Source organism: Astatotilapia calliptera, chromosome 11 (genome assembly GCF_900246225.1).
Source record: "Astatotilapia calliptera chromosome 11, fAstCal1.2, whole genome shotgun sequence".
Lineage (NCBI taxonomy): Eukaryota > Metazoa > Chordata > Actinopteri > Cichliformes > Cichlidae > Astatotilapia > Astatotilapia calliptera.
Genome location: NC_039312.1, coordinates 15109396 through 15122092, shown reverse-complemented (window position 1 = coordinate 15122092; position 12697 = coordinate 15109396). Strand labels below are relative to the sequence as shown.

The 12697-nt window shown below is 44.5% G+C and overlaps 1 protein-coding gene across 1 annotated transcript; it reads left to right on the top strand.

Moving 5' to 3' along the window:
- The first annotated feature begins 385 nt into the window (after positions 1-385).
- prdm13 (PR domain containing 13) lies at positions 386-6839 on the top strand. The gene is made up of 4 exons (XM_026185948.1): positions 386-684; positions 2108-2239; positions 2357-2477; positions 4416-6839. Exons 1-4 carry the CDS (start codon positions 517-519, stop codon positions 5903-5905), a joined length of 1911 nt encoding a protein of 636 aa, XP_026041733.1. The 5' UTR covers positions 386-516; the 3' UTR covers positions 5906-6839.
- The last annotated feature ends 5858 nt before the right edge of the window (positions 6840-12697 follow it).

Here is a 12697-nt window from a genome sequence, read left to right as displayed (position 1 = left end):
ATTGGATTTCGGGGATGGGAAGGTCGCCTGGCCCTTTGTGTCTCTTGACCGTTTTGGAGCAATTCATTATACAGCGGGGTGAGGGAAAGTCTCCATGTGACCAGGCCGGCCCGTTTTCTCTCTCCACACAGCTGCTGGGTGAGCCCAACTCTCTCACACTCACTTCCACACAGTCACCGCTGCTGCTACAAACTCAGGACCGCTCCCACCCCCCACCACCACGTCCTCCTCCTTCTCTCCCTCCTACCTTACAGCACAGCATCACCTCTTTGCTACAATCCCCCCAATCTGAAACACCCTCACACACTTGCATCCCCAGATACAGGAGTGGGTGGGTGGGTGCGTGGCTGGGGGTAGGGTGGGGGGTAAACTTACTCTGCTCCATCACTAGAAAAGCCGGAGAGCATAACGCCACCGCGTCACTTTGAGGGCGGACATCGGCCTGTCCTCATCATCTCCTCTCGCTTCATCCCCCTTCCCTGCGCGCTCTCCATACTTCCGTCTCCATCAGTCTTCATGGTTCTGATCTCACCCCACGCCATGCAAGCCACCCGGGCGTCCACCACCGTCAGTGTGTTTGCGGACTGCAGCATCCCGGCCGGGCTCCGGATTGGACCGGTACCGGGCATCTTCAAACTCGGGAAGTACGTGTCGGACCGCAAGGAAGTAGGGCCCAAGAAAAAGGTAAGTTTAGAGCATTAAAAGAAGAAACGTGGAATAATTGTCTCTTTCTGGAAAGTTCTTGTTTTTACTTTGCATTTTCGAGTTTTTTTTTGTTATATATTTTTTTTTATTAATAACGGTTTTATTTTTAAATTAATTTGGAAGATATAAAGATTGATTTATTTTTGTAAGCTTGCCTTTATTCAAAATCATTTTCGTTATTCCAAGTTTGTATCGGAACTGCTTTATTCTTTCGCTGATATAATATACATTAAAGCATTTTACTATATTTATATAGTATATTTTACACGTGATTAGAATTATGTATATTATCTTATGTTTTTAAACATAAGTAGCTCCAGCAACACTAGAAATTAGATGTATATTTTTTTAAACTTGCTCTGTCAAACTCCATCGGGCCTTGAGTTAGGCTTTTAATTGGTTTGGCCTGTCAAGTTGGAAATAATTGAGTTCCATTAGCGGCTGACTTGTCAGTCTGTGCTTCTACTTAACCGGCCTAATGGGCGACCCGGGTCTGCTGTGTGGGATTTCAACCCCTCAGCCGCCTCACATTTCTCTGCCTGGCGGGCCTGTTATTCCGATGAGCCGTTTAATTTTAATCTAATCCGGCCACAGAAAGATGCCACTGAGACAACATCCTAAAACAAATCAGCAAAAATAAAGGAAAATAAAATTAATTTAAAAAAACATAAATAAACAACTAGATTGAAACAGTGAAACATGAATTAGACCCACGTTATCAGCAATTAATTATTTAAATTAAGTGAAGCTTGGGGGTTAAATGATGCCCATTCAAAGACCAGCATTTTCGCACTTTTTAAGTACTTCGGACTGGAAGTATGGGGGGGGGGGGGGGCAAACCAATATATCTGCCCCCCTTTTTTTTTTACACGCGCAGTAGTGAAGACTTTGCGGCTCTGTGAGCATCTTTAACTGAACTGCGTCGTGTTATTGTTGAAGCTGTCATCGGGGGTGATTGATGTGTCTAAATGCGTGGCCCCGGGCTGCCGGCGATCATCAGGTGCAATCTCTGTGTCAAATGTCACGCTTCGATCTTTAATGTCCTTGAACAGTTTAGAAACGCTCTGACACTCCTCAAATTCGTTTCCCATATCAACTCAATTAGGCCCGTGTGTCATCCTCTTTAATGAATTATCAGCAGAGCGGAAAAAGACGCATTAAGCGCGTTTTAAGGAATATTATTAGTGGCCGCTGAACCCTTCAGGTAGCTCGACTTGGAAGACAGTCGTTTGTGGCAATTTCGTTTTTTGTAATGTGAAAAAAGACTAAAATAGCAAAACTGCATTTTTTTAAAGAAGGCAGCGACCTTTCTTTTAAAAATGTTCCTTTTTCTGATGGTCAAAAATGGCCCTCACTGCTCACGTTTGTCTTCATCGTGTTTCTCTTTTTCCCCCTGGCTCAGATCCGCTTGGTAAGGGGGGAGTTCGTAGATGAGTCAGGATGTCCCGTCCCGGACTGGATCGGATTAATCCGCGCCGCCAGGAACAGCCACGAGCAGAACCTGGAGGCTTTGTCGGACCTGCCTGGCGGACAGGTGAATATTTTAAGCCCGTGACATCACAGTTAACGGCCTCGTGAAGTTTCTCATGAGCAAATTCCTTGCCCCTCTATATGGACTCTTAAGTTAACACTGCTTTTGTTTTTTCTTGAGATTTTCTACCGCGTGCTGAGAGAAATCCCCGCAGGAGAGGAGCTTAGTGTGTGGTACTCCAACGCTCTGGCCCAGTGGTACGACATCCCCACCACGGCCACTCCCACGCACGACGAGAAAGGTAAACGAGTCTGCAGAGAGTGGTGCTGCTAACGTGGACAGTTGAACGATTTTTAATCCAACAACAATAATAACAATATCATAAAAAATCTGTGACTTTTTTTTTCCTTCTAAGGACGCGTGTGTCGTTTTCACGTGAACACTACCTTCTGTGGCCATGGCCTCCGATTTACAGATCTGACACATCGACATGTTGAGGGTTTTTATCACCGTGCAGTTAAATGACTGCCAATACCCCATAATGTGACTGCTTTATCGCTCAGAGATGGAAATCAATTGGATGTTTTTTGCTTCCCTGCAGGCGGATTATTTATTCATTTGCAATTCTTCATGTCGCGCGTTAAATAAAATATCGTGGTTAAGAAATCAAGTGAAGAATAATATAGCCTACTGGAATAAAAAGATTCGTGAAGGGAGAGAAAACTGAACTTTTAGCTGTATTTTGGGTGGTGTTTAATTATTAAAAACTAGTTCTTGTGGGCGGATGAAGACGATACAGTGGATAACAGGTCATCAACGCAAATCATTTTTTGGAATAAAATGCTAGGATGAAATGATTCGATTTGCTAAGATTAAAATACAGAACACAAGAGGATTTCAGTTTTGTGAAAGATAATTTCTCGATGGGTTAAGATTTTTCATCAGCCCGTCTTCGAATTTATAATCAATTTGTGCGGGCCAAATTGGTGCAAAGTAGGCGTTTGCGCGTCGGGGATTAAACACTTAATCTTGGTTAAAAAAAAAAAAAGCTCAGAAGAATTTAATCGGTTTAAAAAAGATTATCCACCGATACTTCATTGGAAATTCCATCAACAGGCGATTATTTTATCTTGCACATTTAATTTCGAGCTGGAAGGGCCTCTTGAATACTTCCCAAAAGCACAGCGGCGAAGCTTTAAATGATATCAAACTTGATTCAAGATGTTTTTTAAAGCTCTTACTCTGCCCCAAAGTAGTTGCGGTTCTTGAAACACAGAATAAAAAAGCAATTAAAAGCAGAAACTGACGCGCCTCGGCGACCATGGAGAAAGAAGAGGCTGGTGATTCAGTCGCGAGACTGGAGGTTAACAAATGTCATCGCGCCATTAATATTCATGTATTCAAAAGCAAATAAATTCAAAAACAAGTGCTTCACGGTAAATTAGGTGGGTGCGTTAAGGTATTGTGGGCTAATGAATGCTAACTTTTATGTGGGGTGTATATTGCCCTGATTCTCCGGCCCAACACACCGTGTGCGCTCCTGGACATACGCTCTCCTCCATTATGAGGCGTCAACAGATGGGCCGCCGCCATTGTTTCCGGGGACTTGCGATTTCAAGCAACAGCTGCTGTCACTTCCACGGGAAAGAGCACAGAGAGGAAAAGTCCCGCATTCAATGCGTCGTTTTCTGAGCGCCAGATTGGGCTGGGCGTTTGCCCTTTTGATGGTGATCATAAACAATGGCCCGTATGAGGATTACAAAATCATTACATCTATATTAGGCCTAACCTCAGAGTGCTGGACTGGGGGTCATTATGATGGCTCCATGTGTCTATTACCATTTGGCACCAGATCTTAGAAACCGGATCATATCCATTAGGCTTGAATTGAAATTTCAGGTGATGTGTAGCAGTGACTGATAAAAATCTGTCAGAGTAAATGGGATATTTAAATAGGTTTTAATGTTATAGGTTGTTTTTTTTTTTGCGATAATGTAGTTGGGAATGGGAAACGTGTATTTTCTGATTTTTCAATCCTTTCAGCCCAAGCTTATGTTTGTTTGACTTTGTGTGTGTGTGTGTGTGTGTGTGTGTGTGTGTGTGTGTGGTTACATGTACAGTTGTTGTTGTTTTTTGGTTTTTTTTTACAAGTTACAGTGGCTGTTATTGCCATTTTACGCACGGGGTCTAACGCTCCACATTAATGTCTCTGTTGTTGTCGTATGTGTTGTCTCTGTAGGTGAGGAGCGTTATATCTGCTGGTACTGTTGGAGGATATTCAAATACCCGAACACACTCAAGGCTCACGTTCACTTCCACTGCGCACTGAGCAACGGGCGAGGGTTTGTGAGCAGCGAACAGGCCAGGGGCACAGAGACCTTCAGCAGGTCACCAAAATCTGGAGACATTCCCAACAACTCCGCCTCACCGAGGAGCGCTCACAGTAACTCCTCCATCACAGACTCGGGTCGGCGGGCGGTGTCCTCGTCCCCGTTTTTGAACAAAACGGGACTGTCAAAGAAAAGCAGCTCCGAGGAGCAGGACAGGGCCCTCGACATGAGCGTCACTTCAGGCAGAAACCAGGGGCATCTCCTCAGCCTGGGCGCCACCACTTCAATGCTAAGCAGCATGGGCTTCCATCCTGGTGTGCGCTCAGCCTTTAAGCCAACTGGTGTCTCAAAAGTCCCGGGAGTGGAGAGCTCCAGAGAGGAGGCCAACGGAAAGCTGAGCTCTATGGGATTCAGCAAACTCATTGGGAACATGAAACCAATCCGCAACGTGGGCGAGGGTCTAAACGCAGGAGGGAACCACCCTCCCAAGTGCCCACCTGCAATTATGGACTCCACATCTCCGATGGTGCCGTGCACAAACGCAATCCGAGGTTTCCCGCTGCTGCCTCACATGGAGGAGACCTCAGCTTTCAAGCACGTAGAAAGTCGTTTCCACTCCGGCCTGTCCCCGTCCCGTTACCCACAAATGCCCCCTGGTCTCCATTTTGAAAGACTCTCCCTCCCTCACTTCGACGGTGTCAAGACTTACGGTGGAGACTGTAACATCCCCCTGATGCCCTTCACTGTCTACAACGGGGAGCTTTTATACAGCTCCCCCTACTATCCGCTGAAATTCCACTTCAGCAACCTCCTCAAGTACCCAGAATCCATGTCATACTTTGGTGCACCCTCGCTGAGCCACGACCTGGGGTCGATCACGAACATTGACCGGGAGATCGCCATGCACACACAACAGCTGTCAGAGATCGCAGCAGAGAAGAACCGGACACGGCTGGATTCCATCCCCGCTGGAAGCACGAGCAACACCACTTCTGGCAAGCCTAAAAAGGGACATCTGTGTCTTTACTGCGGCAAGCTGTACTCCAGGAAATACGGCCTGAAAATCCACATGAGGACTCACACAGGCTACAAGCCGCTCAAGTGCAAGGTGTGCTTCAGGCCCTTCGGAGATCCCAGCAACCTGAACAAACACATCCGACTCCACGCTGAGGGAAACACGCCCTACAGGTGTGACTTCTGCGGAAAGGTGCTGGTGCGGAGGCGGGACCTGGAGAGGCACGTCAAGTCCAGACACCCCGGACAGACCGTCAAGAAACTGGAGGACAAACCGGGCGGTCTGTTCGAGGAAGCCGAGCAAAAGAGCGACAATGACAGCGACGTGGACGTGTGCTTCACCGATGACCAGAGCGACCAGGAGTCGAGCAAAAACAACGACTGAGATGGTTTTCACGGCCACATAAAGACTGGCATTGTCTTTAAATATTGTACACAGCAACACGTGTCATTTAGTCTTGTATGAAGTCTTGCATTTTTATATTTTAGATGCCTGGAAGGCTCGCGAACTACAAACATGAAGAAAACATGTTTCTGGCCTCGAAATAAACGTCACAATCCACAGCCTAGCTGTTAATCTCAGTAATAAGTGGGGAGCTAGGCTTAGTATTCAGTTTTCTCACGTTTCCCGGCTACTTCGGACCCCCTAAAAACCCTTTAAGAAAAACAAAAAACAAATAAAGAAAAAAGAAAAAGATGATCGTTGCGTTTTTTGCCATGCAAACCAAACCACAACAAAAGTGAAAAACAAACGAGGAAGCTTTCGAATTTTATTTCAATCCTCGCTCTTTTCCACATTCCTTTTGATGCCGACGAAAACACATCTGCCAGCGATTCAAAAAATAAATAAATAAAAATATTCACATTTCAGCAAAACCGTGAAGGCAGCAGCGCAAAACAAGCAAACCTCAGTCACACAAGAAAAACAAAAGCTCACAAGACTGAATATGACGCTAAAACACATCTCCTTGATTTGGTTTGCAGTGTAAAACTATCTCTTGTAAAATCCCCCACATCCCCCTCCTCGCCAATTAATTTCATGTTTGGAACTGGTTCTTAACTAAAGGCCCACCAGAGGAGGGGTTAGCGTTACATTCACTAACACGGGATGTAGACACATGATCAGTGTTGTATTTCCCCTCCCTCGGACTGTCAGTTGCACTTTAACAAACAAGCAAACAAAAAAACAGCAATGGGCATTTCATCTCCAGGACACGGCTGCTTAATTAGCTGCTGATTATTGATTTGAATATTGTATCTATAGCCTCACCCGCACCCTCCTCCTCCTTCCCACTCTCACTCACTCACTCACTCACTCACTCACTCACTCACTCACTCACTCACTCACTCACTCACTCACTCACACACACACACCGGCGCCTCGCGCACTGTTCTTAAACTTGCACTTTCTTGCCGAGGCGCGCGCCTCTCGCTGAGGCACCCGATAGCGTCCAGTTTATTTAAGGAATCACGTCTAGACAAAGAGTATGTATTGAGTGCAGTTATAGCCTATGTAAAGAAGTTGTAAAGTATGATATTTCAAATTTCAGTGGAGAAGTGATGTATACGTTCGTTTCAAAGTGATCTTGTCCACGACGGACAATGTTTTACTCCTGTCATTGAGTCGGTTGCTTTTTAAATAAATTTAATTTAATTTTTTTTCTTAAACAAGCTGTGTGTGTGTGTGTGTGTCTTATAATCATCTGCTACTTCAGACATAAAACTTCAGCTAATACACGGTAATAAATACATTTTTATTTATTAATCTATTTTATTGTATTTACTCAGATTTTGGAGGCGTTCAAAGTGGGCGTAAATTCCTCTGCGCAGTGAGTCGCCCCTATATTGCCCTTAAAACAAGCAGAATATATGTGACAATAAAGCAGGATTTCTTTTTAAAATATACATAAATAAAAAAATTAACAAACAAGTAGCTAGCAGAAGAGAAAATGCCACTCAACTTCAGCTGGGTAAACCCGGCTTCCCAAAAGGACTTGTTTAAAGACGTCTCCTGCGTGGTGGAAGACAGTAGGCCCGCGTCTTTGTAAGCTAAGGTATGTTAGAAATATTTACAATTAAAATAGCAAAAAAGCGGACCCCTGTATTTGTCACACTTTTACATATTGTATTAGCAGATCGTTAAAGCGGTTGCATTCATGCGTCAGCAGCATTTTATTCTCTTTGCTGCATTAAAGAAGGCATTTTGTTTCTGTATATGCGCCACAATAAAGACATTTTCTAAAGTAGCTGTCGTCTAATGAAATGGTTTATAACCGTACAATATTTAAATGAAAATAAAATCGAGTAAAATTAATTAAACATAAAAAACCCAAAATTGAATAAATTGGAGGATTTTTTTTCGCGAAAATTAAACGAAAGCCAAAGGTCTGCTCCGGCCCACGACTGCATAGAGTGGGTGAAGGTTTCATCCCGTGTGGATGCTCTGGACGGAGGCAAGCTTTTTTTGTTGTTTGTTTTTTTCCTGCTAGCAGGGCGGACATTGCTACACCCCTTTGTTCTGCACACAGTCCCCCTCGGTTAAGGAGCGACAGTGTCCAGTATAAGAGCAATCACAATCAGAAATTCAGTAATACATAAAATCCATTTGTTGTGGCTTTCTTTTATAAATCACGGTATTTAAAAATGCGTCATGAGCTACGTGTTAATTTACCAACTTCCTCCTGCTAATTTTAAACGAGCACCGTTGATTGGAGTCCATCCCATCATTTTGAAATTAAAGCATGGCCCGGAAGGTTGCAGTGGGGTTGAAACCCGTTCCAGATCACATCCCGGGTACACCCTGAACAAGTTGCCAATCCGTCACAGGCATAACACAGAGCGACAACCACACACTTCCACAATCACACCTGTGGAAGTGTGAACCCAACACTGTTTGTCTTAGCACACAGCACACAGGAAAACTCCAAGCAAATGTCATTAAAGAATGACTATTATTAATTAATAAAGAGTCTCTAAACGAAAACATGTTTCAACAGTAAGACAGTAAGAAAATAATGAGGACAATAAAAAATGATTCCAGGCTGCGTTGTGTCCTGTTTACAACATATGAGAACAACGTAATCTCAGCTCAGTGTGGGTACAGTTTAAAAGTTTAAAAGGTTTGGCTTGGACATGATGTTAAGGTGCAGTTAATATGCTACTTGATGTTTCCTAATACTTACACAGATTTTTTTTTTTTTTTAAAGGTGCTGAACCGCATCAGCTGGCTCCATTGCATGTCTGCTTGGAGCTGATTGAGCTCCTCACTTTATCTCCTAGGGAAAGCCGCGCCACCTTCATTTATTTTGCTTTTATGCATGCTCTCATTCGTTTGGTCACTATCACAGGTGAGGGCAGGAAGGTAGATCGACCAGTAAAATCAAACTCTCAGCTTCACGCTCAGCTCTCGCTTCACCACAATAGACCTGTAAAACATCTGCATAGCCTGCTGCAGATGCCGCACCAATCCGTCAGTCAATCTCCTGTTCTTTTGTTCCCTCACACATGAATAAAACCCCGGGATCGAAGTGCAGTACAAGGAGAAATGTCAGAAATGCGATATGAATTAGCAGAATTAGCAGTTTATGAATTAGCAGTTCAAAAAAGTGAAGTTCCACGAAAAGCAAGAGTAATTACAAGAACTATTTTTTTTCATTAATAACGTTGCTCCTTGCAAACAGCGAAGAAAGCGGTTACCTTATTTTTGCATGCAGCAGAGCTCAGTCTGCCTGTAAATGATTTAATGTTCCTTTACAAACCTCACAGCGTGTAGTAAACACGAGAGAAAGGAAATGAGGCATTTCAGCTTCACAAGCAACCAGGTTTTCTGTCCATCTGCTACCTGCTGATGGACAGTAAATTTGAAGGTTATGTGAAGTGCTCTGAGCTCTGCGCAAAAACGTTTGTTAACATAAGGCAATGGCAAGAAAAAAAGAAGCAGCCAAGAAAAATATCTGAATATAATAACTTTAGAGTCATTTTTCTGCTTATCTGTCCTTCTACCAGGCAAGTACTTCGCTGTCCAATCAAGAGTCTCTAACCCCTAAGATATTGAGCATTACTGAGAATACTGACTGTAATTACTGGATGTTAAAATGCAATCCCTGAAAATGTAATGCTATTCCCACTGAATGCAGGAACGCATGTGCACAAATCATCAGAAGTCTTGCACCAGATCGCTGCCATTTAAAGACAATCCTCAAAGCAAACCAAACACACTCTTCTTTCCCCAACATCTCTGACCACTTTTGCCTCTTTTGTGGCAAAAGTGCTCTTTGAGAAAGAAATTGACCCGCCTGGCACTACACAATGACAATTTACTGCTGTGTAACGGGTTGGAAAGAAATATGACATGCTTGTGCTCCATATCAGCGAGTACTATTCCAATCCAAGCACCATGTGTTATGCTTTAATGGATATGAGTGAAAGCTGTGACTCTTTCCATCCACCTAATAACTGCCCAAAGTGGAGCAGTGCTAGGCTTCTGGAGAGTTTTCCATTAGTGAGGTGAAATGGATGGTGGGGTTGAGTGTGAGTCAGGCCTCCGTGACGGTAAAGGTACAAATGAACAACAAAGAGAAGCTTTTGATTTGTGCTTGATCTTGGTTCACCTGCTGGTCACGAGCCCTGGATAGTGGCGGAAAGAATTCTATTGCACATACAAGAGATACAATTAGATTTTTTTTCCAAGGGGGAAGGTGACTCGCTTCTCTTGTAATCCTAGTGATTGCATACCAAAGCTCCCTTGGCTGCAGTGTATTATCTTTAAAATAAAGACATAGCGTTGTGCTGCTGATTTTATTTTGGATGCAGTTACGTTCCTTGGGACTTGCATAGTTTAAGACAAGAAGAACAACGGGGCAGCGTGAGGCACATGAAACTCTCAGCAGAATGTATACTGAACATGTAATCTCATTATATTTAGCCACAAATGCACACCATGATTTGACCTCCAGGAATTAATGTAATTAAAAATAAACTCAGCAGGGCTGCAGCTTCTGGAGGGATCACATGTCCCCTTTATGTGTCTGTTCACTTGTGCTCACTGTACCCTGTATTATTGTCCCTCCTCCGTTTAAGCCCACAATACTCAGGGCTCATTACTGTGGGCCCCCGCATAAGTCTGGATCTGATCCAGACACTGTTTGCAATCCACCCCCCACCCCACTCTCTCAAACCCCGCTTGCTCATCCCCTCCCACCAGCGTTTTCAATCAATTAGTGCCGTTCATTAGTGGGAACACTGGTGAGGGAAAAAAAGAGTTTGACTGGGGGGTTTGACTCCCAGCCTAGAATTTGATCCAAAACTCGCCTTCATTGGGAAGCTGACCACCACTCCAGACAGACTTGTTTCCAGGCTACAGCTAAGCCTCTTCTAGAGGCTTGGTGCAGGTATCCTCGATCACAGGAATCCTTTTTTTGTTTTTTAACTTTTTATTTTGTGCTTTTTCCAATTTTATAGTACATGCAAACAAAAAACACGAAAAAAAAAAGAACACAAAAGAAACAAACCAAAAAAAATAAAGGACACCCAATCTGTGGAAGAGGGGAAAAGGGGGCAAAAACAAAACAAAAAAAAAAAAAAACAACAACAATGAGGAGAGGTCCCTGCCCTATGGGGCTGAGTGAGTCTTATAGGCTATCCATTTTGTCCACTGTTTTCGGTGTTTATCAGATTTCAGTCTCAAAGTGTAGGTCATTTTCTCCATTATATATATGTCCTCGATTACATCAGTCCATTCTTCCAATTTTAGGAATCCTTTTTAAACTGCTTACCTCTGCCGACAACCATGTTGTTGATCTAAACTTCTAAACATGCAGTTTTGTGCATTAATAAGTTACACATGCAATTTTAAACTCATGGATTTAAAAGTGATCTAAATATCTTTAATCATTTTTTTTTTTCTTTTTTTTTTAAATGACATCAGAAACAGCAGTATGCGACATTACATGATGGCAGAGCTTCAGTTCATCCTTTGTCATTTTTTTTTTTTTTAATAAATAGGACAGGGGGAATGAATGAGAGAAAGAGGGGGAGAGAAAGAAAGAAAACCAAAGGGGAGAAGAGACGGTGAGAAGGGGGGGGAAGAGAGAGAGAAAAAAAAGAACTCCTGGGTCACCTGTATGGAGAAAAAAAACAAACAAACAAAAAAAACAAACAGAGGAGACAGCAAACAACAAAGAGCAACATAATAATAGAGAAAACAAAGCACCATCACAATAAACTAGCTAGTCATAGATATCAATATTTACTAAATAATAAACGATATTGTGCAGCACACAAGATAGACAGCGCACAGTGTGCTTTGAGGCAGCAGCCAAGAAAGCTTTAGTCCGCGTCTGTGAATACCCATGTGTGCATACCTGTGTGGATCAGCATGCTTGCATTCCAAAGGTTTCTCCATGTAATGATCTGCTAGGGAGTGTGGGGGGGCCACAGCCCCGTCCTCCAGGGCGCGAAGCGGGTATGGAGGAGATCAAAACTCCAGACATCCAGAGGCCCCCAGAACACAAGAGACCATGGAAGACCAACAGAGGGGCAGCCGCACCACTGTTCCAGCAAGAGCCGAGGAGAGTCCCAGATGAGGGCCCGCCCAGCAGCCGCGGAGCAGAAGTCAGGGGGAGCTGCAGTGACGCGTCCGTGAGCCCCGCCGGCCCCCAGCCGCGCCCGAGTGACCGAGCCCCAGGCCGAGAGGCCGGGGGCACCCCACCTCCAAAGGGGCCCGAGCGAGCCCCAGGCCCCAGGCCCCGACAAGCGGCCGCCAAGGAGTGAGCCGGTGTGCACCCGGACGCCCACCCCCAGATACAAAGAACCACCAACACACCGACACCTGAGGGAGTCCGCCACCGGCAGGGGAAGTGGTGGTGGGTGGAGATAGGCCTCCAAACCTTGGAGGGCCTGAGGTGTCCCCAGAGAGGTGGCGTCTGATACCCAACCTGACATATAGACACAGACATACAGGCACACACAGACACAAACATCCATTCCCACCCTCATGCTCTCATATGCACTCACTCCACACTCAACCAACGTGGAGACAGACATAAAGAGACGCTGTACACACAATCACACTCCCCAAGCGTACTCTACAAACCGGGTCTAGGTACCCTTGCCCCTGGAGGGGGGAATTGCACCCAGACCCAGGTGGTGTTACCCTTTTCCCTGCCGTGGGGAGAGG